This window comes from Sphaeramia orbicularis, chromosome 10 (genome assembly GCF_902148855.1).
Source record: "Sphaeramia orbicularis chromosome 10, fSphaOr1.1, whole genome shotgun sequence".
Taxonomy (NCBI): Eukaryota; Metazoa; Chordata; class Actinopteri; order Kurtiformes; family Apogonidae; genus Sphaeramia; species Sphaeramia orbicularis.
Window position 1 is genome coordinate 30,223,743 of NC_043966.1, and position 25,657 is coordinate 30,249,399.

General features: G+C 41.3%; 3 protein-coding genes across 3 annotated transcripts in view; 2 read left to right on the forward strand and 1 right to left on the reverse strand.

Annotated features, from left to right (window-relative positions):
• On the forward strand, positions 1-23,250 carry LOC115427463 (ras-GEF domain-containing family member 1C). Its single transcript, XM_030146035.1, has 14 exons — positions 1-364; positions 12,418-12,636; positions 12,845-12,967; positions 13,157-13,294; positions 14,898-15,119; positions 16,170-16,244; positions 18,273-18,371; positions 18,889-18,991; positions 19,087-19,166; positions 19,254-19,349; positions 19,453-19,548; positions 19,629-19,752; positions 19,854-19,926; positions 21,319-23,250. Exons 2-14 carry the CDS (start codon positions 12,424-12,426, stop codon positions 21,341-21,343), a joined length of 1,467 nt encoding a protein of 488 aa, XP_030001895.1. The 5' UTR covers positions 1-364; positions 12,418-12,423; the 3' UTR covers positions 21,344-23,250.
• The window catches only part of LOC115427462 (dual specificity protein kinase CLK4-like), a 27,065-nt gene continuing 9,274 nt past the window's right edge, over positions 7,867-25,657 (forward strand). Inside the window, exons 1-2 of the mRNA XM_030146033.1 lie at positions 7,867-7,874; positions 12,751-12,756. The gene's annotated coding sequence lies outside the window, so the exon portion shown is untranslated. The remainder of the gene's footprint in view (positions 7,875-12,750; positions 12,757-25,657) is intronic.
• Positions 24,388-25,522, reverse strand: tmem126a (transmembrane protein 126A). The gene has a single exon (XM_030146037.1). It carries the CDS (start codon positions 25,363-25,365, stop codon positions 24,751-24,753), a length of 615 nt encoding a protein of 204 aa, XP_030001897.1. The 5' UTR covers positions 25,366-25,522; the 3' UTR covers positions 24,388-24,750.

Sequence of the window (25,657 nt, forward strand, 5' to 3'; positions counted from 1 at the left end):
TCCTCCTCTCTGATCACTCGCTCCGTGGACGCGTGGATGTGCTGCGCGCTCAGCTGTGTCTCCGTGGCGCAGGACAGGACAGTCGCCACGCCTTCAGGGACGCACTTTCCTTCGGCATCACGTCTCGGTATCGGTCCTCTGTTCACCTCCACAGCTCTGTCCGGATCCAGGACGTTTCCACATCCTTTACCGCCGCGTACATCCGTCACGTTCTGCCTCTGGAGTCCCCGGCGCGACTTCACCCGTGGATGCCAGCTGGACAGAGTGTTCTGTGAAATATTTCTGGATTACACGGAGTGGCAGTGGTATTGATTTGTCATCGGATATAAGTTGGATCAAAGATGGGGCTCAGAGTGTAGTACTGGTGAGTATCCCCTAAATACCCACTACTACAGGATTTGCATATTGAGATTGCGCTCACGCCCACAGCTGCGTGCGTGTCTGTGTTTGTGTGTGAGTGTGATGTCAAAATCCTCCACCCAATCCCACCCTGACCAAAGCTGGGTTCAAACTTTACCAGCAGCAGTGATGACATCATGTGTGCCTTATCTTGGTGGAGATACAGTAGCACCGCTTGCATCACTTTACTACGATGAAAACATCCCAGTCCGTGGCGTGAGTCAGCGGTGTGCGGGTCTGGTGTAGGGCGTGTGAGGGGATCCACTCACATAGAAATAAATATATAATTATGTACAGAGGGACTGCTGCTGGAGTCACTGCGTCTTTTACCTCTGACACAATAACAGGAGATGTTAAAGGATGTGTCGTCAGGTGACATTGTTGTAGCTGTGAAAACACACACATACAAACACACACACACACACACACATATACAGAAGCCGTGTGTAAGTCAGATAAACACCTCATCCTGCTGTTTAAGCGACTACATGCTGCAAAGCTTATCTGATCTGTGTAATAATTAACAGGCATTAAGGTGGCAGTGCAGGCTCTGTGCAGATTTCTTTAAAGCTGCATCTTTCTTTGTTCCCTTCACATGTTACATGTCTGTATTAAACAGCTCTGTGATGAACAGGTGTGGCACCACTGACATTTTACTCTATTACAAAAAATCTGCATTATCCATCCAAGAGGAGGAAAGCAGCCTTTTCACCTGAGGGTGATGTAGCTGTTTGCACAGCTTACCATTACAGCCCAAAAGGATTTGTTATCTGCCTTCTGCAGCTTACTGCAAGCTACATGAAAGTAGCTCCGTCAGAAACCAGTTAGGTGGGGAGACATTCTAGTTTGGATTGTTGATATTACCAGTAAAGCCACTTATGCTCCCAGCACTCCCACGCCTCTCGCTCAGCTCTGGTCTTCTCTAGACCTGTTTTCAGCCCTCCCACCCCCCAGGAGTGGAGTGGTGCTGGAGAGGGGCATTGCATTTCTGGACCATCCCCTCTCAGCATGGAGTTTTCAGGGGGCAGCAGTTTCTCTCAGACACTTGGCCTGGTTCATTTGTTTTTAATCCCCACCCCCGGTTTGGGATGAAACCCTGGGGAATGTGTATTTGCTCACTCTCACCTTCACTGGCAGTATGCGCTCCTGTGTGCACAGAGGGGTGAAAAACAAACATTTCTTGTTCTGTGGCATGCATATGGAATGAGGCATTCTTTTGTGAAACAGCACAGTTGATCAGTTTCTTTACATCTTTGCAATGAGCAGTGAATTCTAAAAGTGCAGGGGCATCATTGACGCTGTCCTCCTGTTACCAGGACCCTGTGCAGCTCTAGGTTGAACCACAGAGCCTCCCTGCCTTCAGCTATACTGGAGATTGGCTGTGAATTGAAATGACTGGCAGCTCCTTTAACAGTACAGTAGTTGGGCTTTGTAAGGCATGAGTCACCAGAGGAGGGCTCTGTCAGAAGTCACCGGTAACAAGTCTGCAGGTACAGACATAGACTACAACACATGTTCCTTCCAATTCAGGCCGAGGCGGCAGAGAATAACAGGTGTGCTGTTAATGAGGCCATCGTCGATGGGTTTGATGTGAGATTGAGGGGGACTGAGGCCGTCTATTGTGTGCTTGCAGAAGAGATGTGGGGAGAAGAAAGGGCAGGGTCTGTCTGGGGGGGGTTGACATGGGGGTAAACACAGTGGCTGTTAGTCTGGTAGCATTGACAGGTTTATGACCGCCACAAGGTTTATGGCTGTGTTGGTGTGTGTGTATGTATGTGGGGGAAGGGGCTTGCATGTGTGATTGATGGATAGGTAGATCACTGGCAATTTGTACATCGCAGAGTTGCACTGTTTCTTAGTACAGTGTGGTAGATCAGGCAGCAGAGGTATCCACAGCATCCTACTGGTCTATCTGTGATGATTTGTACAGTATCAAACTTGCCACTATAGTAGGGATGCCTGTATGTACAGTATTAATTCTCTAAATTCAACTATAGCTGCCGTAGAACTGCCTCACATGACTAACATTGTTTAAAATGGAAACCGAGTTTCCAAATGGGAAAAAAACATCTGCCATAAAAATCTGCCATAAAAAGTACCCAAATGTGTGACAGTAATAGAAATTAGAGTATTATTTTCAGATTTTACTGGTTTTAACATGCTAAACAGTCCTGCTGCTCAGATTATTTTACTTTGTGATGCAGCTGGATTTGCAAGATCATGTGAGATCCTGCAGTAAACACAGTTTTACCAAATCTATACTGATGCTACACATTTCTACAATCAAATTTCTTTGCTAGTGAAACACATACTGACTTATTGCATGCTTAAGTAGAGTAAAAAATAAATAAATAAAACACCCTCCATTCCCAACACCCACATGTATAGGGATGGATATTTACTTTTTTTTTCTAAAGCTAGTATATTTCATAATTTATAATAAATTGCGACTAGAAATTGCATTACAGTGAAACTAAATTTCCAAATGTTTTCATCTCTATTTTCAATCGCACATTGTCTCTTTGGTTCTGCTTTTTGGGGAAGCCCCTAAAAATCCCCAAGCGTCAAAATATTTCTACCGAAACCATGCAATTGTCAAGTACATTAGATGTTTTTTTTCCCTCCCACCACCTTTGCATAAGCAGTTCCTCAGCCTGGCAGGAGCTCTGCAAAGACAGGACAGAACATTGTGACGGCCTGTGAACCCGACAGTCCTTTGGCTACGCAGCAGCTTTGCCACTGACACGGGGATGATGAGAGTGATCTCACTGACAGGCCCAGTCAGACCGGGTTCACGCGTGGAAACACTTTGTCACAGATGGCTGCTCTGTCACAAGGACGAAGGATCCAGAGATGGAGAGAGAGAGAGAGAGAGGAAGAGAGAGAGAGAAAGAGGAGGAACAAGGGATTTTGATGAAGCGAAGTGGGGGTGTCACAGTAGGGACTCAACAGGCATCTAATTACCTCCCAACAGGAGCCTTGACTCCATGGAAACGCTCAGCGCTCTCCAGAACTGGTCTGAGCTGCCTCCACATGACCCGTATTCTGTCATATGGGCAGGTATTGATAGTCTGTCAGTATGGATCAGCTGGATCAAACAAGCGATGATATGATTAGATCCCATCGGCATGTTCGATAAACAGCAGGAGTAAGAAAATTGATTACTCCACTGGCTATAGGATGTAAATATTCAATTATTTATACTATAGAAACAATTTACAGTCGGTGTAGCTTTGGTATTGCTAAGACACATGATGTATATTTTGTAAATCACTTGATATAACTCAAGAAAAGAAAAGTATAAAGAAAATATTTCTTGATTTTACTGTCGCAGCAGTGTTAGTAGTGTAGTATTATTAAGTGAAATGACTAAAGGAAGTCATCATACTAAAGTTTTGCTGCTTTATACAAAATCAAAACTCATTTTTTATCTTTTCTATGAGAGGAATCTGTTGTATAAAACACACAGTTTCTTTGTATTCATACCAAAACACCAATAACAAACATTATCAGTTCATTAGCACCACAAAGCTCTGCATGACAAGTGCAAAGCTGGGTCTGAAAGCCATTTGAAGCAAAAATATACTGTATTTCTGCCTTTGACATTGTTTTGATCTGAGGAAGATTCTTAATTTAGATCATCTTCTGAAAATTCCAGTCTATTTTTGTGTTGAAGTATATACCACAGAATAAATAGTATTGCAGTTTCAGTTTTTTCCAATAATGTGCAGCATAATTACAGCAACTTTAGTCAGAACATCAGTTTTGGTTTTTCTTTCAGTATTGAATGAAAATACAATATGTACCATAGAATAGGAATAAGTGTTAAGTAATTAAAGCCAATCCACTTAAATGCTTTTTCAGTACCATTTGTAAACCTCTTTTTTTATCCAATAATTGAGCAGTATATTAGTAGCTGCTGTGATTTTAGACTATATCATTCAGGACATTTTGTTTCCTTTAGTAGCCTTAGAGGAAACCAAACCAAGGGAAAAAGGTCATTATCTAATTTAATCTGTTTCACGGTTGTTGAGTTTATCATTAACTTTGTCGATATCTGCAGCGCCATCATGACCACTGGGGAACCCCCCCCCCCAACAGACAAAAGAAATCTTTGAAGGTTTATTTATGTTCACATCCGTATTAACATGAAACAACTAGTTACTAATGAATAAAGCATGGTTCCTGACCTTTGCCTTTCCCTGCTAATACCAAAATACACGAGGCAAGACATGAACAGACCAGGCCATGTATTCCCGTAACGCTAATTAGTATGCTCCAATATCATACATCAGCCGTGACGCACCACATGGCCTCTGCCAATGCTAGTTGTAATGAGCAGATAGATCTACTTTAACAGCAAAGAAGACAGCCATGATGAAATTAGCAACATCTCATCATTAGATTTTCATATTACTAATTTTACTACAACTCTATAGGCTTCATCAGGGACAACGCAATGCTAATTGTAGATTTAGATGAACGGTTTGGCCTTAAAATGCTCTTATAGGACTATTGTGCTTCACATAGGCATTGTTTCATTGAGCATTTCTTCACTCTGTTTTTCGCTTCTGTATTCTTCCGTTCACTTGGTGAGCTGGTAATTCTTCATAAGTGGCACTTGAGGCAAAATTACATCTGTTTAGGACAGAAATAAAATTACTCTTGTCTGATTCTGCCTCAGTGGAGCATTGCATCAAGGCTGGTTGTAAATTGAAATATTATGAATAATATATGACTGATTTTTAAAGCAATATGACCATTGTGAATGACAGATTTAGGGCGCTTAAGGCTCAGACACGTGCTACATGCTCAATAAGAGCCAATATATGCACAGCTCCAATTTTCTCTAAGTAATATGATAGATTGCCTCAGCCCATCACATGTCATAAACCTTCAATTCATTTTCATACAGAATAGAGTGAGGCATTTATTTTTTCATATATGTGAAGTGGTTTTAAAATGGAATTGGTGGATAATGGTGCTCGACTCTGATAATTGGTCTTAAAAGCATGGACTTTGTCTCAGGTTGGAGATTTTTGTGCAGCTCATTTTGATTCTGTGTCAAGTAGCTGTGGAACGAATATGGCACGAGGAGTTAAAAGTGTGCATGTTGTCCTTTTTAAGTCTTTCATCTTTCAGTTTTGTGTTCAAGATATAAAACATCATCGAAGTGCAGCCGCACCTCTTGGATAATGCTATCACAGATGGTTGTTTTTACAGGAATGACTTCACTTGGACTAAGATACACTCTGAATCTGTCCGCCCAGTCACAGATCCATCCACATAAGTAGATCCACATCCACAAACTGAAACCCAAACACACACACACGTAGACAAGTGTGTCCAAACTCGCTCAGGAATGAGGGTGGCTCCACACGTGCGCTGGGCGTGTCTGTGAATGATAATTCCCAATGAGCTTTGCATCGGGACTGACAGAGCTAGTGGGAGTGGAACAGGTGCCAGGATGTTACTGTGACGCCGCTCAGACACTACAGGGGAATTCCACTAAAGGGATGTGGGGAGTGTGTCCCTGTTGAGCCCACAGTGTGAGTCCCAACCTCTGTCAGCCCCGTACCACAGACAGAGGCCGGAGAATGGGTGGGGAGCTGGAATGCCTCGACTGTAACTCAACACTGTGTTTGGCTGCTGTGTGGGTGCAAGTGTGCATGCATGTGTTTTTTCAAGACACAATGAGCTCATTTGTTTTCAGATCCACTCCTCACCACACACACACACCATTAACCACCAATAGAGCACTGGTCTGATTTTGTTGCGACTTGTGTGCAGTGACATATGTGTGGTATTTTGCGCTCTCTCCCTGTTGTCAGCGGTGCAGCTCAGCAGCCAGGTTGGCTCTGCACCCGTACCTCAGCATTCAGTCTGGACGCCAACACACTTTTGGGCTCCTGTAGATACTGGGGATGATGGTTGGGGCACAGGGCCAAAGAGCCTCCCATGCCAGCGACTCCCACTGGGAGAGCAAGCTGTTGCAGGGCCATCTGTACAGGCATCCTGACTGGGCTCATTGGAAAGTAGGGCGTGTAGAGGGATAAAAGAGGAGGGAGTAACGGAGGGGATGTGTGGATGGGAAGGGGCTGGGGAGGGAATGAGGGAAGAGAGACGCTGGATGACAAAGAGGTGTTTACTTTCTTTTAAGCCCTGCCATCATGAGAATTATTTCTCCAGTCTCGTTGTTTCAGCTTTCAAAGAATGTCGTGCAAAATTTAGGCCAGAGCCGCAATACACAGAGGTAAGCAAAACAGTGTCAGGAATAAAAATAGTCGACGATCTGCTTTTTTAGAGTGCAATCCCAAAATAGATAAAGAGTGGAAGTTGTAGTGTGTTAAAGGAGCAAATATGTAGATCCTAAATTAGAATGGAAGTGTTAGAGTATGTAAATTGGTCGGTGAGAAATGAGGTGTAATATAATAGAGTCTGCAACAGAAGAAAGGATTTTAGTGAAAATGGCAAGAGGAAAGCTTAACATTCAGAAAGCCTAGACTGTCTGTGCACTACCCCTAGGGGGTATATCACCTTCTCACCCTCCTCCACAGCTTACCTTTCCTCATATCTCACTCCTATACTCATTGCATCCTCGGGCGAGGTACGGCTGCAGTTTTTACTTCAGTCCTTTTACCTTTGTGAAAGCAGCCACAGAAACATAACAAAACATTGCAGCAATACCGTCACCGGATATTTGCTCTTCTCACATCTGATTATGTGACGCTGCCAAAAGAATATATCACAACTTAGATTTCACTCTCATGCTGCTGTAGGGTTTCTCAGTATCAATACATAACATCCCACATAACGTCTATTCAGTTATATGTATGGAAAACCATAAAAATGACTAAGTACTGCAGGAGAACAGATACTGATATAATGTGATGTTGGTTTTCCAAAAAAAAAAAAAAGCCCTTTAATTTCAATCTGTTCATTTAAAAAACACTCTACTTTATACTGGATTGGCACAAAACATGACTTCATACTTTATTGAAGGTCAGTGAAAAAAGCCACATTGGATAAAAACAAAAATCGTGTTTCGTACTGCGTGAAATAACTCAAGTGGAATTCAGAAATGTAAAAGCTTTGATGTATTTTCAATTTCACCATCACTATACAAAAGACCCTGGCCTTTGATACTATAAATAGAATGTGTATATCGACCTGTAGTCCGGTCCTTAACGTTCATTTGGTGATGATGAATAGATGTGAACAGAGGTGCCAATGAATCAAAGTCAACTGTGTCAGCTTTAATGATTCTTGTAAAGCTTTTTTCGTGAAGACCATTTTAAATGTCCCTCCTTTAGACGAAGCCTATATGTAGCCAAGAAGCAGAACGTTATTACAACGGTGACCTCAGAGTGACTTTGGCTCCTTTAATGCTGTTACTGTACTCCATCAGCCTACGCCAAAGAACTTTAACTTTCACCTTTGACCCCTGTCTCATTAATGATTGAGTTCAGACAGTGGTTTGATTTGCTCTGAATAAAGCTCTTCAGTCTCAGCGGAGCCCTTCCTCTAATGCTGATTGTCACTTTTGCCCATTAACCTGTAAACCTCCTGCAGCCCCTCAGCAGTTGTCACTCTTCTCCTCATAGACTTACATACTGTAGGTAGGTGCGACTAATAGTAAATATGTGGGGAAACAGGTTTTACAGAGAGCGGGGATGGAGATGGCTATTAGAAAACCAAGATTAACAGAGTTGTGAAGCTGTGTGACAGTTTCAAGCTGCTCGGTCGTGAATGCCATTGTTTCATCAACACAATGACAGTGCACCTCCGGCTTACTCCCCACATACACACCCAGAGAGTCGAGGGTGTTGATAAAGACTGCGTGTCTCCAGACAGTGCCATTCTGTTAATCATGATAGAACAAAGCAGGCGGATCCCCTGATGGCAACGATAACAGTCTGACAGAAGCACAAGACAACCCTTACACATATGCACACACACAACAACGCACACGCATGCACGCCGCACAGGCCACGAACAATGACACTCTCGCAGCTGTCTAGACAAAGTGCAGGGCTGCCGTGGGCTGGCTGTTGGAGATCTCAGGGGGGATTAGGGCATACACGACTACACTCACCTGTTCTTAGCTGCGTATGTTTTGTCATGCAGTGTTGATGTAATGTGACAGCCACAAATTGAGCCGGGTCTATCATGAGGTACGGAAACAGGTTATACATAGAACACTGAAGTCTTCATCACACTGTAGCAATTCATTTTGTTTTACCTGGAAGTAGCTGTACAGTCTGGATTGCATTTACCAATCATTAAAATTGGGGTTAAATTGGGTCAGCCTTTCTTGGGAATAACCCTAGAGTTTACAAGAAGTGCTGAATTTAATTGAAGGTCAAATGAGCTCCCCAGGTCTCCTGTGTTGAATTCTCAAATGAATTCTGGGAATTGGAGTACAAGAACTCTACAGCAGCCAAAATGAATAAGATCTTACCAACTGCCTCTTTAAAATTGTTAAAATAAGCCATGAAAATCAGTACATGTAGGGCTTTTTCTGCTATAACTTTTCTTGCTCTGGTATGACAGTAGCTACAGTATGGATGTTAATTCTAGCAGACTTGGATAATGCAGTGGAACTGACATAACTGAGTCAGTTTCCCAACTCATATTCTGCTTATGCTACTGTTACATTACATTTCAACATGTCATGGGTACAGATTCCAACAGTTCCAAAGTAAAACAAGTCAGTGCACTTCACCAGGATACAAGTTGCTTCCAGTTTGCTTCCAAAATCAACTTCACATAACACTCTTACCCACTACTAATGCCTTAAATTCACCCTGCTCTTGGGGATTTTCCTTTGGGATATACAGTACTGTGGGTTTAAATGAGCATACATATTTATTTCTTGTTCTTCTTTCTTTAGAAACACCAAGAAAATACAGGAAATATGTGCACAGCCTTAAAAGATGCACAAAAACTGAACTAAATGGGTTCTGAAGGTTAAACTCACCATTTAGTGTGACCTCTGACCCCATGATAAGAAGCAGCACAAACAATTAGAAACATCTGAAATATGCTGAATAAAACCTGATATAACACATCAGAAAATTAATGCAGTAAATCTCATATGGTCTGAACAAAAGGCTTAAAGACATGATAGACTAAATTCTTTATAGAGGCTGTTTTTTTTTTGGTTTTTTTATCACTTCACTTTTGTTTTTCCTGCTGTACATATTTCCTCATATATCCAGATTGGATCTTAATACAGAGACTGAGAATTGCATATGTGTGGTTATTTTAACTTTACTAAATCAACAAACCTCATGTTGGCCCAGGACTTTTTCACAAAACTGTAAGTTTGTAATTATCTTGTTGCCAAATATGACAAAAGCATCTGCTGTTTGGTAAGATTCTGATTGATTTGGTCTAACGTGCAGATGCATCAATGTACAGTAGTTACCCATAAGCGCTACTGCTGCCAAAATATGTTTTAGATGCAGAGTGAGAAGTAGGCCCAGGAAGATTAGCTGCTGTAACACTGGAGCGAATGTGGATCCTAATAAACTAATAACCTGTCACAGACTGATGCTGCTGACTGGTCTATCATAAGATCTACACATTTGTATTTGTTGGAGGAAAGAGAGGAGAACAAATGAGGAAAAATAAGGAATGTGAAGATCATCACCAGCAATCGAAGAAATCATCGACAGTGCAAGCACGTAGACTAACACTCTCTCTTTCTCTCACATACATAGATGAATACAAACAGTGATGGAGGGGTGTGTGCATGTGTGTCTGTATGTACGAGATGCCTCACGGATAAACTCCTGGATTTACTCACGCAGACTCCTCAAGCTGAGCAGACTTTGTCTTCTTGTCAGTCCTATTACAGAGGACATTTCTCCTAGTTACCGTAATGCTCTGTTACTGCATTTGTGTTACTGTACAGGACTGGTCAATTTGTTCAATTCTCTGTTTATCAGGTTGTGTGTTCTGTGTGGTTGCATGTACCAATGTAATCCAGAGAGAGTCACTGCAAGGACACTTTATGGTTTACTCCTATTGGACCCCAATTACTACTATGTGAGGAAAGCAGCAGGAACATTTTGGCAAGCATTTTAGATTCTATTAGCAATATTTTTCCACTTTTAGCATTGCAAAAAAAAAACAAAACTCAATTTAGGTCAGACTGGCCTGCAGATAATCAGTCATTTTACATGTGTTGCAGATTAAGCATTTAGATGAGGTCAGTTTAATCAGATGTCCACAGTGTTGCCTCCCTGGTTAAACACATTGCCCCCCTCTTACCGGCTGGAGGAGCAGTGTGTGTGCAATGGGAAGCTGATTATAGCTCTGAGGAGCAGAAAGAAGATGTCGTCCCTCTTTAAGCACAACATATATTATGAGTGATAACACTGTGGGTGTCAGTGGTGTAAGTAGGGAGGAAGGATGTAAAAGCGTCTCACTGAAAGACAAACCCTCCCCCAGCCCTTTTGAACGTCTGTCTGTGTGTGTTCATGTCTAGGTGTGTACAAGTGCATGAATAAGTACCCGCATGCTTATGTGCAGGGTAACAAGGAGAACAAAGGAAGCTGAAGCTCTCACACAGGAAACTTGAGACGCTGGTTGGTTCTGCACGGCAGCCTGTGCTTGACCTTTCACCCCTGAGACTCAGGACACTGGTTTATTGAGGATGCTGATAGGTACGGGGGATGGGAACATGAAGGTCACCCATGCACGAAACCATTCTAATGCAGCAGCACCAGGAGTTCTGTTTTGTCCGCCACCATTGATAGCTTTTGTTGCCAATGCATTTCTCATGACAGACAGAACTGGAGCATCTTTTTTAGCTGATCACTTTACATTTTGTTTGTAGTAACACCTCATTGCGAAGGGATTTGTTGTAAAGGTTCATGAGAGAAGGTGAAAGTATTTTTGCATGAATTCTGTGAGAACCTGTGTGTTTGCATGTGTACATAATCAGACTTATCTTGCAAAAAGCAGGAAGAAAATGCAATGTTTACATGTGAATTAACTTCCTGTTTGTTGCACAAGGTCTCACTGTCAGCATGTGGGTTTGCTGCATTTCTTGTGACTCCCACAGGCAAAGAGGGGGGTTTGACCACTGAACTTGCCTGAAGGAACCCAGAGACTGCAGTTGTCCTTGGTGATGATGAGTGATTCAGGTAGACAGAGTGACTGGGTTTGGTCAGTGAGATCAACACATTATGTGTTTTTAATCCGTGAACTAAACAGAAAAGGTCAGAACCTGTGGATCTGGTTCTGAGCAATTTCTGCTTTTTTTTTTTTTTTTTTTTTTTTTTGTATTAAGAAAACACTGAATTAGTTCCTCTATAGGAAACTAATTGTATGCACGCCAGTCATGATCATTGTAATTGCACTCTGAGGATCACAATACTCTGTGTATTTGTAGTATCTCTAGTCTTGCATAAAGTACAGTAGGTGCTTCTTGCTACTACAGCTGCAGTGTTGGTTCACTGACGGAAGAAGCATGTTGAATTTTTAAAACGTGTAACCCAAAGCGTTCTTAAAGGAAAAGACATACGGGGCAGAGATGGAGGACACACAATAGCTTCTAGGCAGCAACAGTCTCCACGGTGACTGAATGACCCACATTCCGTCGTCTCCTCTGTCTTCTCGATGTGGGAGATGGGGCAGCTGTGGGGGGGGGGGGGGGGGGGGGGGGGTTCCGTATCCCTCGACAACCGCACCGCTTCATCAGTTGGAAGGAATGAGTGTGCTTCTGTGTAGTGTGAAAAGGAGATGATACACTCAAGACTGAGAGGAAAGGGAGAAGACAGCGTTAGAAGACTTGGCTGGAGAAAAACTGTGGATAGAGGTGGATAAGTTGTACTACAAATTAGCAACATTGTGAGATGCACATTTCTTTTTACTAAATGAAATGTACTTCCCCTCTTGAATTTCCAGTGCATAAAAAACCCGAACCTCATTCCTGTTCTTTATTCTATCTACACATGTCTGATGGTATGTTCTCTTTCTTTCTCTCTGCTCTGTTTTGTGTTTCAGCCAGGAATGCCCCAGACTGTGTGCTCAGGCACCATGTTCACCACTCCCAGTGGCTTCAGCCCCCATCTGGCCTGTGCTGAGCCTGGGGAGGAGGAGGAGGAGGCCCCTCAGGAGGGTCCGGGACCTGGGGCTTGCCTGGCCGATGGGCCCGCTATTACCTCTGCCTCCCTGGACACCCTGATCCAGAACCTCGTGCCCACTGCCGATTACTACCCTGAGGTGAATGTCACAAAACTGAAAAGAGAAGCACCGTGACCTCCTCTGTTTTCCAGTTTGTAGTGGTAGCAGCAGTAGGGGCCTGTTGGATTACAAGCTCCATATGCTTGTTTTAAGTGCTCTGCTTCCTTTAATTACAGAAAGCCGCAGTGTTTTTTTAACTGATGTAGAAGCAGTGTCTTAATGAATGTCTCCTTTTGCCCGTTGACAGAAAGCCTATGTGTTTACCTTCTTGCTGAGCGCTCGTCTGTTCATTCCTCCTCCGGAGCTCCTGGCGAGGGTGTGCGAGCTGTGCATCAAACAGCAGCAGCTGGATCAGAGCCCACTCGATACGGTCAGCACTGCACCACGCACAAATACTTACTCATACACATACACGAGCTAATAAACAGACAGACAGGCAGAGAACCAAAACCAGACAAAGCCAAAGAAGTTTCTTTGTTCCTGCATGTAAACAGTAACCACTTGTATTTACTCCGTTGAAATATTGCTGACTGGTTCTTTTTCACTTCTTTAACAACAGGCTAAAGTGCGCAAGTTTGGCCCTAAGATCCTGCAGTTGCTGACAGAGTGGACGGAGACTTTCCCCTCTGACTTTAGGGATGAGAAAATGGTCGGATATCTAAAAGACATCATCCACAGGATAGCTCCATGTGATGAGGTACGAGTGCAGGCCTGTTATAATGACACACAGGCCAATCATCTGTACCAAAGGCAGAGCTTTCTATCAAAATATATAAGATGAGTTAATGCAAGATAATAGTGAGCAAGACTGATTTGCGATATTGTTTGCCATTATGGCCTTTATAGGCTGCAGCTACAGTGAAGAAAGCTCTGATGGAGATGATATTTAATTATCATCACTATCGCTGTAGCGAGATGATGGAAGGAGTCAGTGTCAGTGTGGGGTGAGTGGCCACACCTCCGTGGGCACACAATCTTGTATTACAGGAGAGAAGAGAAGAGAGGAAGGAAGGATGTTAAAGGAGTGGCTCTATCTGCAGCCCCAAGGGAAAATGGAGGGAGAGGAGATAGATAGAGAAAATGGGGGGATGGGATCCAGGACCACAGCGAGCAGAAGAAAAAGGTGAAGGGAGGAGGGCGATGGAGTCAGAGGGGAAGATGAGGAAAAACTGAGGGAGCTGAAGGGAGAGAGAGGGAGGGAGAGAGAGAGAAAGAGAGAGGGGAAGGGCAGGTGGTGATGAATGTGCTGCTATTTACAGCAGGCTGCCTACTGTATGTGTATGTGTGCATGTGTGTGTGTGTGCGCATACATATGGGAGCTGTGGCTGTGGGTCATTTGTGAGACAGACTGACCTAACGGCCTCCGTGACCAGTCATCAGGGGAGACCAACACATTCGTGTGCAGAGTGCATATGCCTGCTGATGTGTGAAATGATCAAAAAGATCATCTTTATTCAACTACTCAACTAAGAAATGGCATATCTCTCTATATTCTTGGGCTCATTAAATCATTTAAAAGTCTACTTAATCATCTCAAAACGCATTGCTATCATACTAAATGTTTTTTTTACTTCATATACTGCCACACAGAGATATAGTTAATGTGGTACCAGTTTAGTTACACATTAACATTAAGTCATTTCAGTTCTTTAAGAAGTCTGTAGATCTTATAAAATATGCATAAAGTGCAGATAGTCAGTGGTTTTCCAGCTTTTTAGGTCACATTATTGCATATTTGACGTATGACTTTATTTTTTTTTCCAGCTATTTACTTAATTAAGAGCAGCAATGAGTCTCTTATGTTCTATTCTGTTCTAAATTATGTTTGTGTGTTGGTATGAATCTATTGATCAGAATATGAAGGGGTCATGATTATACTGGAATATATTTAGACGCTGTTTTTTAAATTGTACTTCTTGAAAAATTCATTTTCTCGGGTCTTTACATTGTAAGTATATGTGAGGATAGATCACAACAGTGAAATCTAGTGACAGGTCAGGTGTTAAACCACACAAACACCTAATCTAAAACATAAAACTCGATCATGATGTAATGACACAGTAATGAAGTGTATCGATGTTTCCTTACATATCTATTCATCCTTGCCGATAACAGCCATTAACATTTATATGTACATGTTTTTTATAGGCTGAAGTGTAATTTGTTAAATAAGGAGCTCAGCTCAGAAGACAAAGTACGACACTTACGACATGCTCGTTTAATTTATAGCTGTTAGTAATCTGTAAAGCATTAATAATGCATCTCCTTTCCTCCTCCCTTCACCTCTACCTCTACCACAGGCGTACTGGAAAACCCTGAACCAGGTGCTTCAGAAACTTAGCCAGAGGCTAGCCCTCATGAGCCAGGGGGAAGAGAGCATCATGAAGGTCTCCCTCAATGCCTCCTCCATCTCTGACAAGCTGGTGGCCTTCAAGACTAAGCCTCAACCCATCCAGAAGGACATGCTCTCCATCTGCAGCGACCCATACACACTGGCACAACAACTCACCCACGTGGAGCTGGTGAGGAGCAGCCGAGGGAGGGAAGGCTGGGTTAGAGGGAGGTCAGGGTGAAAGATGATAACAAAGATGGACAAAGTGGGGAGTGCACAATGCTTAAAGGGGGTGGGGGCTGAGGTTGGAGAAGTAGTGGCAGCTCCACAGTCCAAGTCAAGGCCAGAAATATGAAAATTAAAAGGCATCAAACAGAGCGGAGGTGTGAATAGAACAGCATGTGAGTGTGATTGAACGTGCATAACTGGAGAATGGGAGGTGTAATAGCAGACTAAAAAGAGCAGAAACACTTAACACTTTGATCTTGTAGCATTTAGCATAACCTTGATTTTTTTTTTTCTTGGCAGCTATTGTTTCTTATTCAGTGAATTTTTGCGAAAGAACAAAGGGAATAATGCAGTGCAACATACATAATATCTGCTTTATCCCTCACATGGCATGCATGGTGTCTTCAATCTATTCATGTGTGCATTGATGTTGAGCACGTGTGACCGCGGTTGTGCGTTTGTGTGTGTGTGTGTGTGTGTGTGCCTGAGTAGCTCGTACCCTTGTCTAAGCGGTGACATCACCCCAGAAGTCAGAGATGTGCCTGGGGCCTATAACAAAGGGGATAAAACCACTGTGGATGTATGTGACCTGACAGCTTCACACTCCAATACACACACACACACCGTGGAAAGACACAGACACACACGTACAACGCACGCATACACACACACGACTTCCTTTGTATGATTTGCAACATGCCGATAGAAGTTAACATGTTTTCCGTCCCTGCGTGTGTGGTGTTTGTGTCTGTTTGTGGCACTGTTTTGGTTTTAGATTATATCACAAGATGAGTCTAATGAGTCATTCTCACTCGCGCATGTGTGTGACTGCAGTTGTCTTTTAATAGAAGTGAATACTGTCTCAAGTGTCACTTTAAGGAAATATGATTCCAATGAGTCACATCAATGAGTCATTACTTCCCCTTATTGATTGCCTTCCATTACTGAAATGAAAGAATTATTAATGGGACTACCCCCATCGCTGTCTCTGTGTTTTTTTTTTTTTTTCCAGGAGCATTTGAGTCACATTGGGCCAGAGGAGTTTGTCCAAGCTTTTGCTCAGAAAGACCCACTAGATGGAACACAGGTAATTATTCTGAAATCCATTAAAAGAGTCATTTATCTGCATCTTTATGTGATGTTTAAATGTGTGTCCAGTGTATGAATTGAAAACTCTTCTGTGTTAATATTTCTTCATATCAGAGGCTGTAATAAAAGTCTATGTTGACATTTTTTTGGTTGGAATAAATGGTTGTGTTAATTACTATTTCAAGTTGAGGAATCAAGCCAATTTAGAGAAAAAGACAAAATTTCATTTTAAATAATACTTGAAATATGTTGAATCGATATTCCGGTCTCTCAACAGCAGGGGGAGGTTACGTACCAGAACACAATAACCACTGCCAAAACCACCAATGAACCAACACTACATATCCACACACTGTATCACTCACTGAATAAAGTATAGAACTCATTGTCAGCTGATAGTTTTGTTCGCTTTGTTCTGTTTTTAGACAGAAAACAGCCACAGTAAAACCACAGATCATCTGTTTTCTGTACAGTTTGTGTTGTCAGTAGCTGCATTAAAGATCTGTTTGGAATCATCCAAACAAGGTCCGAACTGTCACAGTTTAGTCTGAACTGTCCGGGGATCAATAAATAATGAACTTAACAAAGATAATAATTTTGTACCGTTACAAGCCTCATAATCAAACTGAAGGAACACTATGATTTCAGCATCAAACTCCATTCTTTTCATTACCTCTGCCAAGGAGGTTATGTTTTTGCCAGTGTTGGTTTATCTGTCTGTTTGTCTGTCCGTGTGCAAGATAACTCAAAAAGTTATGGACGGATTTGGACAAAAATTTCAGGAAATGTTGATTCTGGCACAAGGAACAAATGATTACATTTTGGTGGTGGTTGGGGGGGGCATTGATCGGCCTTGGCGGTGGTCTGCGCTCTCTGAGTGCTTCCAGTTTAAAGTTGTGTCCAGTGGTGACAACAATAACAGTGCTCCTAGCTGTTATCGCTTTGACACTGTCTTTGACTCTAAAGTCTGTTTCTTAGTGGTTCTCATCCCATATCATCACTCTCTGACACAACTATGTACAAATACTGAATATAGCCCCTTTAAATACAATCATGGAAAAATTATTAGACCACCCCTTATATTCTTCAATTTCTTGTTCATTGTGATGCCTGGTACAACTGAAGGTACATTTGTGTGGACAAATATAATGATAACAACAAAAATATCTTAAGAGTTTAATTTCAGAGCTGATATCTAACCATTTTCCAAGTTTTCTTGATAATAACCAAAATCACTTCAGTTCTTACACCAATAGCTATGGCATTGTTCTGACAAAAACAGTGCTTTTAGGCATTCCATGTTTTCTTTTCTGTCTGTTTTAGTCACATGATACACACAGGAGTTAGTACTTGATTGCATAACCATTGTTTTTAATGACTTTTGATGGTCTAATAATTTTTTCCGCAACTGTACTTCTATCGCCAATAGTGCTATTTAGAGCTGATGATTAAATGTAAACACAAATCCCCTCCTACCCCATATAAGACTTAGGTGACTGTTTTCAACCATGCTTACCATTTTGACTAACTGACTAATCCTTTATCCTTGCATATCCCTTTTTTTTTGTCATATTTTTAGTTTCATTTTCAGAGCAGTTATCACACTAAATCTCAACAGTTCTCATTTTTATTACTGGTGACCTTTGTAAATATCCCTACCACACATAGGTCAGATGATCGCTGAGGACAGAAACAGCAGAGTATCGTAAAGACCATCCCTCTGTCCTCTGGATATAAATAGAAAACGCTCTTACTTCTTTGTTTCATTTCACTGTTTTATTTGTAGTCAGTTGCTGTCTCATCCATGTGTCTTCATTCTGTCTCTGCTTGTATTTTTTCACATTCTATTGATTGTGTTATTTCTGCTTTTACCTCACTGTCTTTGTCATTTACAGTCGCGTAGAGGGATCAGTCTGTAGATAGAAGCTAATTAGGTTTGGAAAATCCCCTGCGGTGGACGTCTATACTCACCTGTGATTTTGTGTGTGTGTGTGTGTGTGTGTGTGTGGTTATGAATTATCAACAGCCATGCTTCAGTGACCAGAAGAAGAAAACCTCCAACCTGGAGGCCTATGTCAGGTGGTTTAACAGACTGTGTTACCTGGTGGCTACAGAGATCTGCATGGTGAGTGGGTAATGCTGTACACGAGAGTCTCAACATTTTCTACAGACTGAGTAACTAAACAGCACAGTGAAAAGTGCCCAAAATAGCGAGAATTCTTACAAACAATAGGTCAAACCCTGTATGAAGTTGACTCACTGAGTAACAAAATGTGCTTTCTGTTTCAGTTTTACTGAAAATACTGTCGATACTAAAATGTGACAGTAAATGTGAACATTTTAGAATATGTGTTTGTATGTGTTAAATGTAAAAGCAATCGTCTTTCTGCATCATTCTCAATTCAATGAACTGTTAATTATTTGTACCAGTATTTAATCCAGCCGATTGTTGTCATGGTGAAGTTGACAGTCATTTTTAATTGGAGCTTCACTGCCCCCTACTGGATACTTTATACCATTGCATCTTTGTCGTTTAACACAAATTGATTCATACTATATAACATGACACAAATAAAATTTACTATAAAAATAAACTCTTTTAAATTAAGTATGAATTTCCTTTTTTTTCCTTCAATTTGCAGCCTGCGAAAAAGAAGCAGAGAGCCCAGGTTATAGAGTTTTTTATTGACGTAGCCAGAGAGTGTTTCAACATTGGAAATTTCAATTCCCTCATGGCGATCATCTGTGAGTCTATAACCCGCAATATCTGAGAATATTATTGTAATGATAGTTTGCCTGCCAGACATTGTATTGATTGTTACATCCACTTCCTCCTGCAGCTGGTATGAACATGAGTCCTGTGTCACGGCTGAAGAAGACTTGGGGCAAAGCCAAGACTGCCAAATTCTTCATTCTGGAGGTAAGCACTCTACAAAAAAATGTACTGACATAGAAGTATAAGACCTGAAGCTCACAGCAGAATGCATGTTGCCACTTGTTTTGGCAGCATCAGATGGATCCTACAGGAAACTTTTACAACTATAGAACTGCCCTGAGGGGGGCCGCCCATCGCTCTCAGACTGCCAACAGCAACAGAGAAAAGGTACAGTCAGCACCACACTGCTCATATTCCTCTCACTAGAATCCAATCATTTCATCCTCCCTTCAATATATCCTGCGTCTTTCTCCATATTCTCTCTCCTCAGATTGTGATTCCCTTCTTCAGTCTGCTCATCAAAGATATCTACTTCCTGAATGAAGGATGTGCCAACCGGCTGCCGAATGGCCACGTCAACTTCGAGGTGAGATGGACTCTTTCCTTATTCTTCTTCAACATGTACATTTTCTAACTGCATTTACTAAGGGTGAAAACATTTGGCAGAAATTTGTGGAGCTGGCACGGCAAGTTGGGGAGTTCATGACATGGAAACAGGTGGAGTGTCCGTTTGAGGAGGATCGAGCCATCCTACACTACCTCCACACTGCTCCCATCTTCAGCGAGGACGGTGAGAGTCCACTGTATTATTTTTTACTTCATTGTTTCAGTAATTTCACCTTTTTTACCTTATTTACACCTACTAAGCTTCTGTGTCTCATCTTTTTCTAGGACTCTACCTTGCATCTTATGAGAGTGAGAGTCCAGAAAACCAGGTAGAGAAGGACAGATGGAAAGCACTCAGGTAAGAATCACAAGAAGAGTAGAATAACGAATATTATTGTAAAAAAGGAACATTAGGGCCACACTAAGGATGAACAAAACAGATGCTTTGACAAAAAGTTGAAATATTATATTTTTTATATGTAAGAAGAAAAATGTAAGGTCATAGAATAATAGGTCACTCTAACTTGAATGTTAAAAGTGAATGGTTTTTGCTCCAACATCCCTGTGAATGTAGAGACAATTAAATGCTTTACAACAAATGAATGATTTATTGAATGAACGAGGAAAAGTCGCAATATTGCTAATGATCAAATGTAGCAGTTTGAAATCATCAGTTTTTCATACATTATTTGCTGAGCCAAAATACCTTGCTGTTTTATCACATGATTTAATGCTACACAATTTCAGAATTCCTTTTTATTTTTTGAAGAAACATAATACAGGCTAAATTGCAGCATTATTCTTTTAATGTTTTGATTTCCCCCGACAAAATATTATTTGATTCTCATGATATAACAAATTTACTCTCATAATGGTGTTTTGTTTTTTTTTCTTAAGATATATAGCAGGTGAAGAAGTTAAGCTTCACATGGAAGTGTAGGACAACTTTTTTTTTAAAGCTAAAACAATGCATTTTAGCCTGTGGCCTTCACCAGGGTTATCATAAAATACATAACTTGCTGTATTTATATGAGGTATTGTGGTGATTATCCGACCTATTTGAATGCCACAGAAGGGCTGCTTTTGTAAAATACTGGCAGTTGACACATGCATTAAATAACTTAAGAAGGTGTATTTATTTTCACATTACCACTGCTGTGTATAAAAATCATATATTTTCAAGTATCACATGGTGATCAGAGGTACAAACATGGATATAAACAGAAAATGGCTTCTCCAGGTATGAAAAATTTAAAAATTCAGAAAGATAAATAACATGTGAGTGGCATCTGCCTGAGACAGTGGTGGACCTAGAGCCACATATTGACACCCCCCACTCGCCTGTGAAGGTAGCCCATTGGTCAGTTAATGCTAGGATCTTTGGCATTGGTGGTTCCTTTGAGTTTCTTTTAGTCTTTTATTTTTTAAGTTTCATACCTTATTTTAATGCTGCTGGTGATGTATTTTTCAAGTACTGCCTGAGCTCTTGACCTGCTATTGTTTTTTTCTTCTCCATGCACCTTGTAAGTAGGTGAAGCTGTGCCAAAACCTTCTACTTTGTTTCTTTTAACATCATGATTTTATTATTGAAATATTTTGTTTATATTTAGGATTGTTATTCTGTCTTTTATTTTCTCTGTGTGGCCCTAATGCTCTGATTATTCTTGAGTATTAATGACATATATTATTAACTGATGTGCATAAATTCAACTTCTTAAGGTTGACTCCTGTCTCACTTTTCTTCTTTTAGGTCTAACGTTTTGGGAAAAACATGAGGCACTGACGGCAGCTAACCCTCTAACCAGCGAGGGAGTGTGTGTTCTCATTGCACTAAAAAATGAACTGTGAAGGAGCCTAGCTGGTACTTAGGTGTTTTTCTATGAAGAAATGATGACAAAAGAACCATGATGAACGGGATTCATCAAGACGAGTATAAAAAAAATGAGAAAAAAGTTTGGAAAAAAAAAAGAGAATAAGTTAAGCTATGGAAGCTGTGGCGTTGATGCCTTTGCAGCTTATTAACCTTCAGTGATGAGGTACAGTATTTTAAACAGAAGTACAGCTTCTCCTCCCCTTCCCTCGATGTGTGTTTACTCTGTGAAGATATGTTTACTACTATAGAGAGTACACTTACAGGGCAGACCACTTTATAAAATGAAATTCCTACTGATTCTATTGTTGTTTTTGTATTTGCTCTTTAATTATTTCTCTTTTTCTCTTCCTCTTTTTGTCCAAAGCCTTGTCTAGTTATATAAGTTTTGCTTTTTTTCCCTCACTTGTGTACTGTAATGAAACTAACAATGTGAACGGGCGCTGGCTAGCCCATATCAGCTGAAATTTTTGTAGTCCTACTGAAGTAATGGCAAAGGGGTACATTTGGGAAGACGGAAGGGGACACGCCTTCAGCATTGTACCAGTTCATCTCTCATGTACTTTTTGTGTGTGTGTTTATGATCCAGAGGAAGCACCTGTTCATGTATGTCCAGACTGTCTTTAACTTGTTTTGCATGAGAATGACTGGGATGGGTCATCTCTTCCCGTATTTTTATTTATTGTATTTTATTTTGGGAAAGTGGGGGGAATACGAACTGTTAAAGAAAAAAAGTGTTTACTCCTTTTAAATGTATTGTGCCATTAATGCAAGAAAACTACAGCATAGCTTAACAGTTTCAGTGGAAGCTCAGCAAGGTGTAGATTGTGTACAGGTGACATTTACCCCTCATCTTTCTGCTCTTCAGGAAGTTTTCTCTGACTGACGTTCAGTTGTCTGATATATTTATGGAGATTTCTGTGCTGACAGATGTATAGTTTTTATCGTACTTTTCCTTTAGTGAATATGAAGTCAAATGGCATGCTAGGACAGGTGTTTTAAAGGGGCATTAAGAGTATCCACCTTGTAAAGTCTGCTACTGCATTGATGTGTTCTATAGAAGGATGACATTGAAAAAGAGGGAATCTTGTGCCATATGAATCACTGGGTGTCATGACAATTCAGGTTCCTCTGACTTAAAACGTGTTGTTTATTGTTTTGTGGGATCGTCACTGAGCTTTGTTTATGGCAGTTTTGATGTGATTCAGAAAGCATTTTAAGGGTTGGGGGGGTGGGAGAGGGAGAGGGGGGGTTTACATTAAAGGGGAGCAGTAACTGTGTAATTATAGGCTTTTTAAAACAGTCTTATTCAGTTTGCTATAATTGATGTCAGTGTTTTCTCTCAAGAAGCACCTTTCCCTCTCAATAACAGACCGATTTCAATCCCCTCCCCCTTATTTGTCATCAATAAACTTGCTTTCCCTGTAACATGTTTCCCAGATCAGTTTAATCTACAGAGAGCCAGAGACGTGATGTCAAACCTGCCATTCAAGGTGATGACATTTTAATAAAGCATTGCCTGTGTTATACATGTTTTTAATGACAATCGCCTACAAGGCATTGGTTCTGCTCTTTTACATGGTGTCACTGCACTGCCAAGCCCATCTTCAGACTTTTTGCTTACATATGACTGTTGCTGTTTGCAGCTCAACAACTGGAGTGCATTTGTTATATTTTCTGTTCAACTTGCTGTGAAGACATGGATCGTATTTCTTGTTTAGGGCAAGAAGATACTTTTAGCTCTGACATCGCTGCAAAATTTGTGACTGGTTCCTGAAAAGCCTTTAATAAAATTAAACCATGTTTAGTTCATTGTGTGCAGCTCATTGTTTAATATGGTTTGTTCAAGTTCCTTTTTTTATCTGGAATTCAAGCTCAGCCAAAGCACATATAAACTTGCAGTGTCTGGTCAGAAAAGTCACACAGTAATTTGCAGGTATTTAGCTTTGAGTATGGGACACATTTACCATGGTCTCACTTATGTTTTTTAATACTTATCCAGTGTTACAGTCAATATAAAATATACTTTATCTCTGACCAAAGTTGTAGTAATATTTGCAGTGATGATGGTAGAATTAAATCAATGCAAAAAACTCTTCTCGATCACATCCTAAAGATTCTCAATGGGGTTCAAGTCTGGACTCTGGTGGACAATCCATGCCTGAAAATTAGATCTCACACCCCCTGAACCACTCTTTGACAATTTGAGCCTGATGAATTCTAGTATTGTCATCTAGGGATATGCCCGTGTCATCAGGGGAGGAAAAAACCCACTGATATTCAACCCTAGTTATTCAGTATATTCAGGTAGTCAGATGATATTTTTGGGGCTCATTATGTTGCTGAACCTAGACCTGACTAACTGAATTGACCCCAGATGATAATACTACCACCACAGGCTTGTACTGTAGGTACTAGGCATGATGGGTAATCACTTCATCTGCCTCTCTTCTAACCCTGATATCATGATATCATGACCTTTTCTTGTTCAAACGCAATCCAATCTTAATGCTCTCTATCAAACTGATGGACGTTTAAGAAACAAGAAGCTGTTGAAACACTTTAATCCCAGCATTAATTATCCTGTGGAAGGCTCTTAGATATTTACATGGGTAAAACCTTTGTTAAATTGACCATGAAATTGTATAGATACAAGTCATACAATTAAGCAGTATTGCAACACACACATTTCAGTTCACTCTGTAAACCTATTCACTGATCCCTAGATAGATTACACAAAAATTCTTAACATTAGAGCCAATAGTGCATTGATGCCCTTGAATGACTTAAATAGAACATTATTAAAATATAATATCCCCTATGTAGCTGGGACAGGCTCCAAGCGACCCCCGTGACCCTAGTGAGGATAAAGTGGGTTCAGATAATGAATGAATGAATGAATGAACAAAATATAAAGAACTCATAGAAAGGAAAAGAAAATAATCAATATCTTACACATTTTTCTGGTTTATTTTGATTTGTTTTTTGAAAAAAGTCTTTCATCATAGTGGCATTCTTTTAGAAAATGGTCATACCAAACAAAGATACAAGGGTGTTTGACATTTTGCTTTGTTAATGGGATTGATTCATTTAGTAGACTGACAATGTTGACTGATCCAACTCTGGACTCATACCATATCAAGAGGCTCCAGGTATTATATCAATACATGTGATTTAATGATCATTTGACAAAACCGTATTATTACAGTGATACATTTATTTACTGTCAAAAAAACCCTACAAGTGTATTTCATGTGAAACTGAAATCAATAACTGACACACATCAGAAATGCACAAGGGTGTGTTTGTATTTCAGTCAGTGAGCTCCTCTCTAGACCCAAACGATATCTTGGTCAGTGTCATGTAGGTCTGGAAGTGTCTGGAGCCCAGGTAGGTTCCGAAGAAAGCCTGCAGGGCCAGAGCCACCCTCATCTTCCTCATGATCGGCCTGCACAGGTCCACGCAGTACCGAACAGCGTTGCCCTTCTCTGGCATCGGTGCTGTGTTGTACCTGGAGGCCAGGCCGACATTTACAGGTAGGGCCAGGAGGATGGGATACAGCCCCCCGCCGACCACCCCGACGAGGGCACCGCGCATTAGGGCGCACGTGGGACAGTTGAGGTCCCCGAACATGAGAGGGGCGGACACGGCTGCGTTGTACACGGCGACGGTGGTCAGGAAGGGCAGCACGGCCATGGGCAGGCCGGAGGCGAACGGGGCCTGTCTGACATTCAGAGCCCTGCGAAACAAGCTGTTGGCGATTAGACCCACAAGGCTGGCGTTCCCCCCGAAGTACACCGGACCGTACAGGAAGATTTTCTGGTCAATGTCAGGCAGTCTCTCGAAATTACTTTGCAACATTTCTGCGATTACAGTCCTCGTGAGCGGCTTTCCAGGGCCACCCTCCTTCGGTGTATTTTCCGACATCTTCAGAATATGTATTTACCCCAAAAGCTGCAAAAATGTCCACTTTTTCAGTGGTTTAGGTTTCTAACTCACAACATGTAGACAGTTGACAATCTGAACACTGCGCGCGGCCATGTCTTACCCACAATTCCAAGCGCTCCAGGCGGGGGGTGGGTGGGTTTTCTGCCCTGAGTGAAGCCTTTCAGGTAGAGCAATCGCTCCGTTCGTCCTTCATCTTTCACTTCTCTCATTTAACTGGCGGATTACAACCAACGTTAAAAGGTGCATACCGCCACCTACTGTACCGCAGTGT

What these genes read in the sequence shown, in the direction of transcription:
- LOC115427463 (XM_030146035.1), top strand. Translation starts at nt 12,424, where the DNA reads ATGCCCCAGACTGTGTGCTCAGGCACCATGTTCACCACTCCCAGTGGC. An exon ending in ACCCACTAGATGGAACACAG is followed by an intron (nt 16,245 to 18,272) that starts GTAATTATTCTG and finishes AATTATCAACAG; the next exon opens with CCATGCTTCAGTGACCAGAA. An exon ending in TTCCCTCATGGCGATCATCT is followed by an intron (nt 18,992 to 19,086) that starts GTGAGTCTATAA and finishes TTCCTCCTGCAG; the next exon opens with CTGGTATGAACATGAGTCCT.
- tmem126a (XM_030146037.1), bottom strand. Translation starts at nt 25,365, where the DNA reads ATGTCGGAAAATACACCGAAGGAGGGTGGCCCTGGAAAGCCGCTCACG.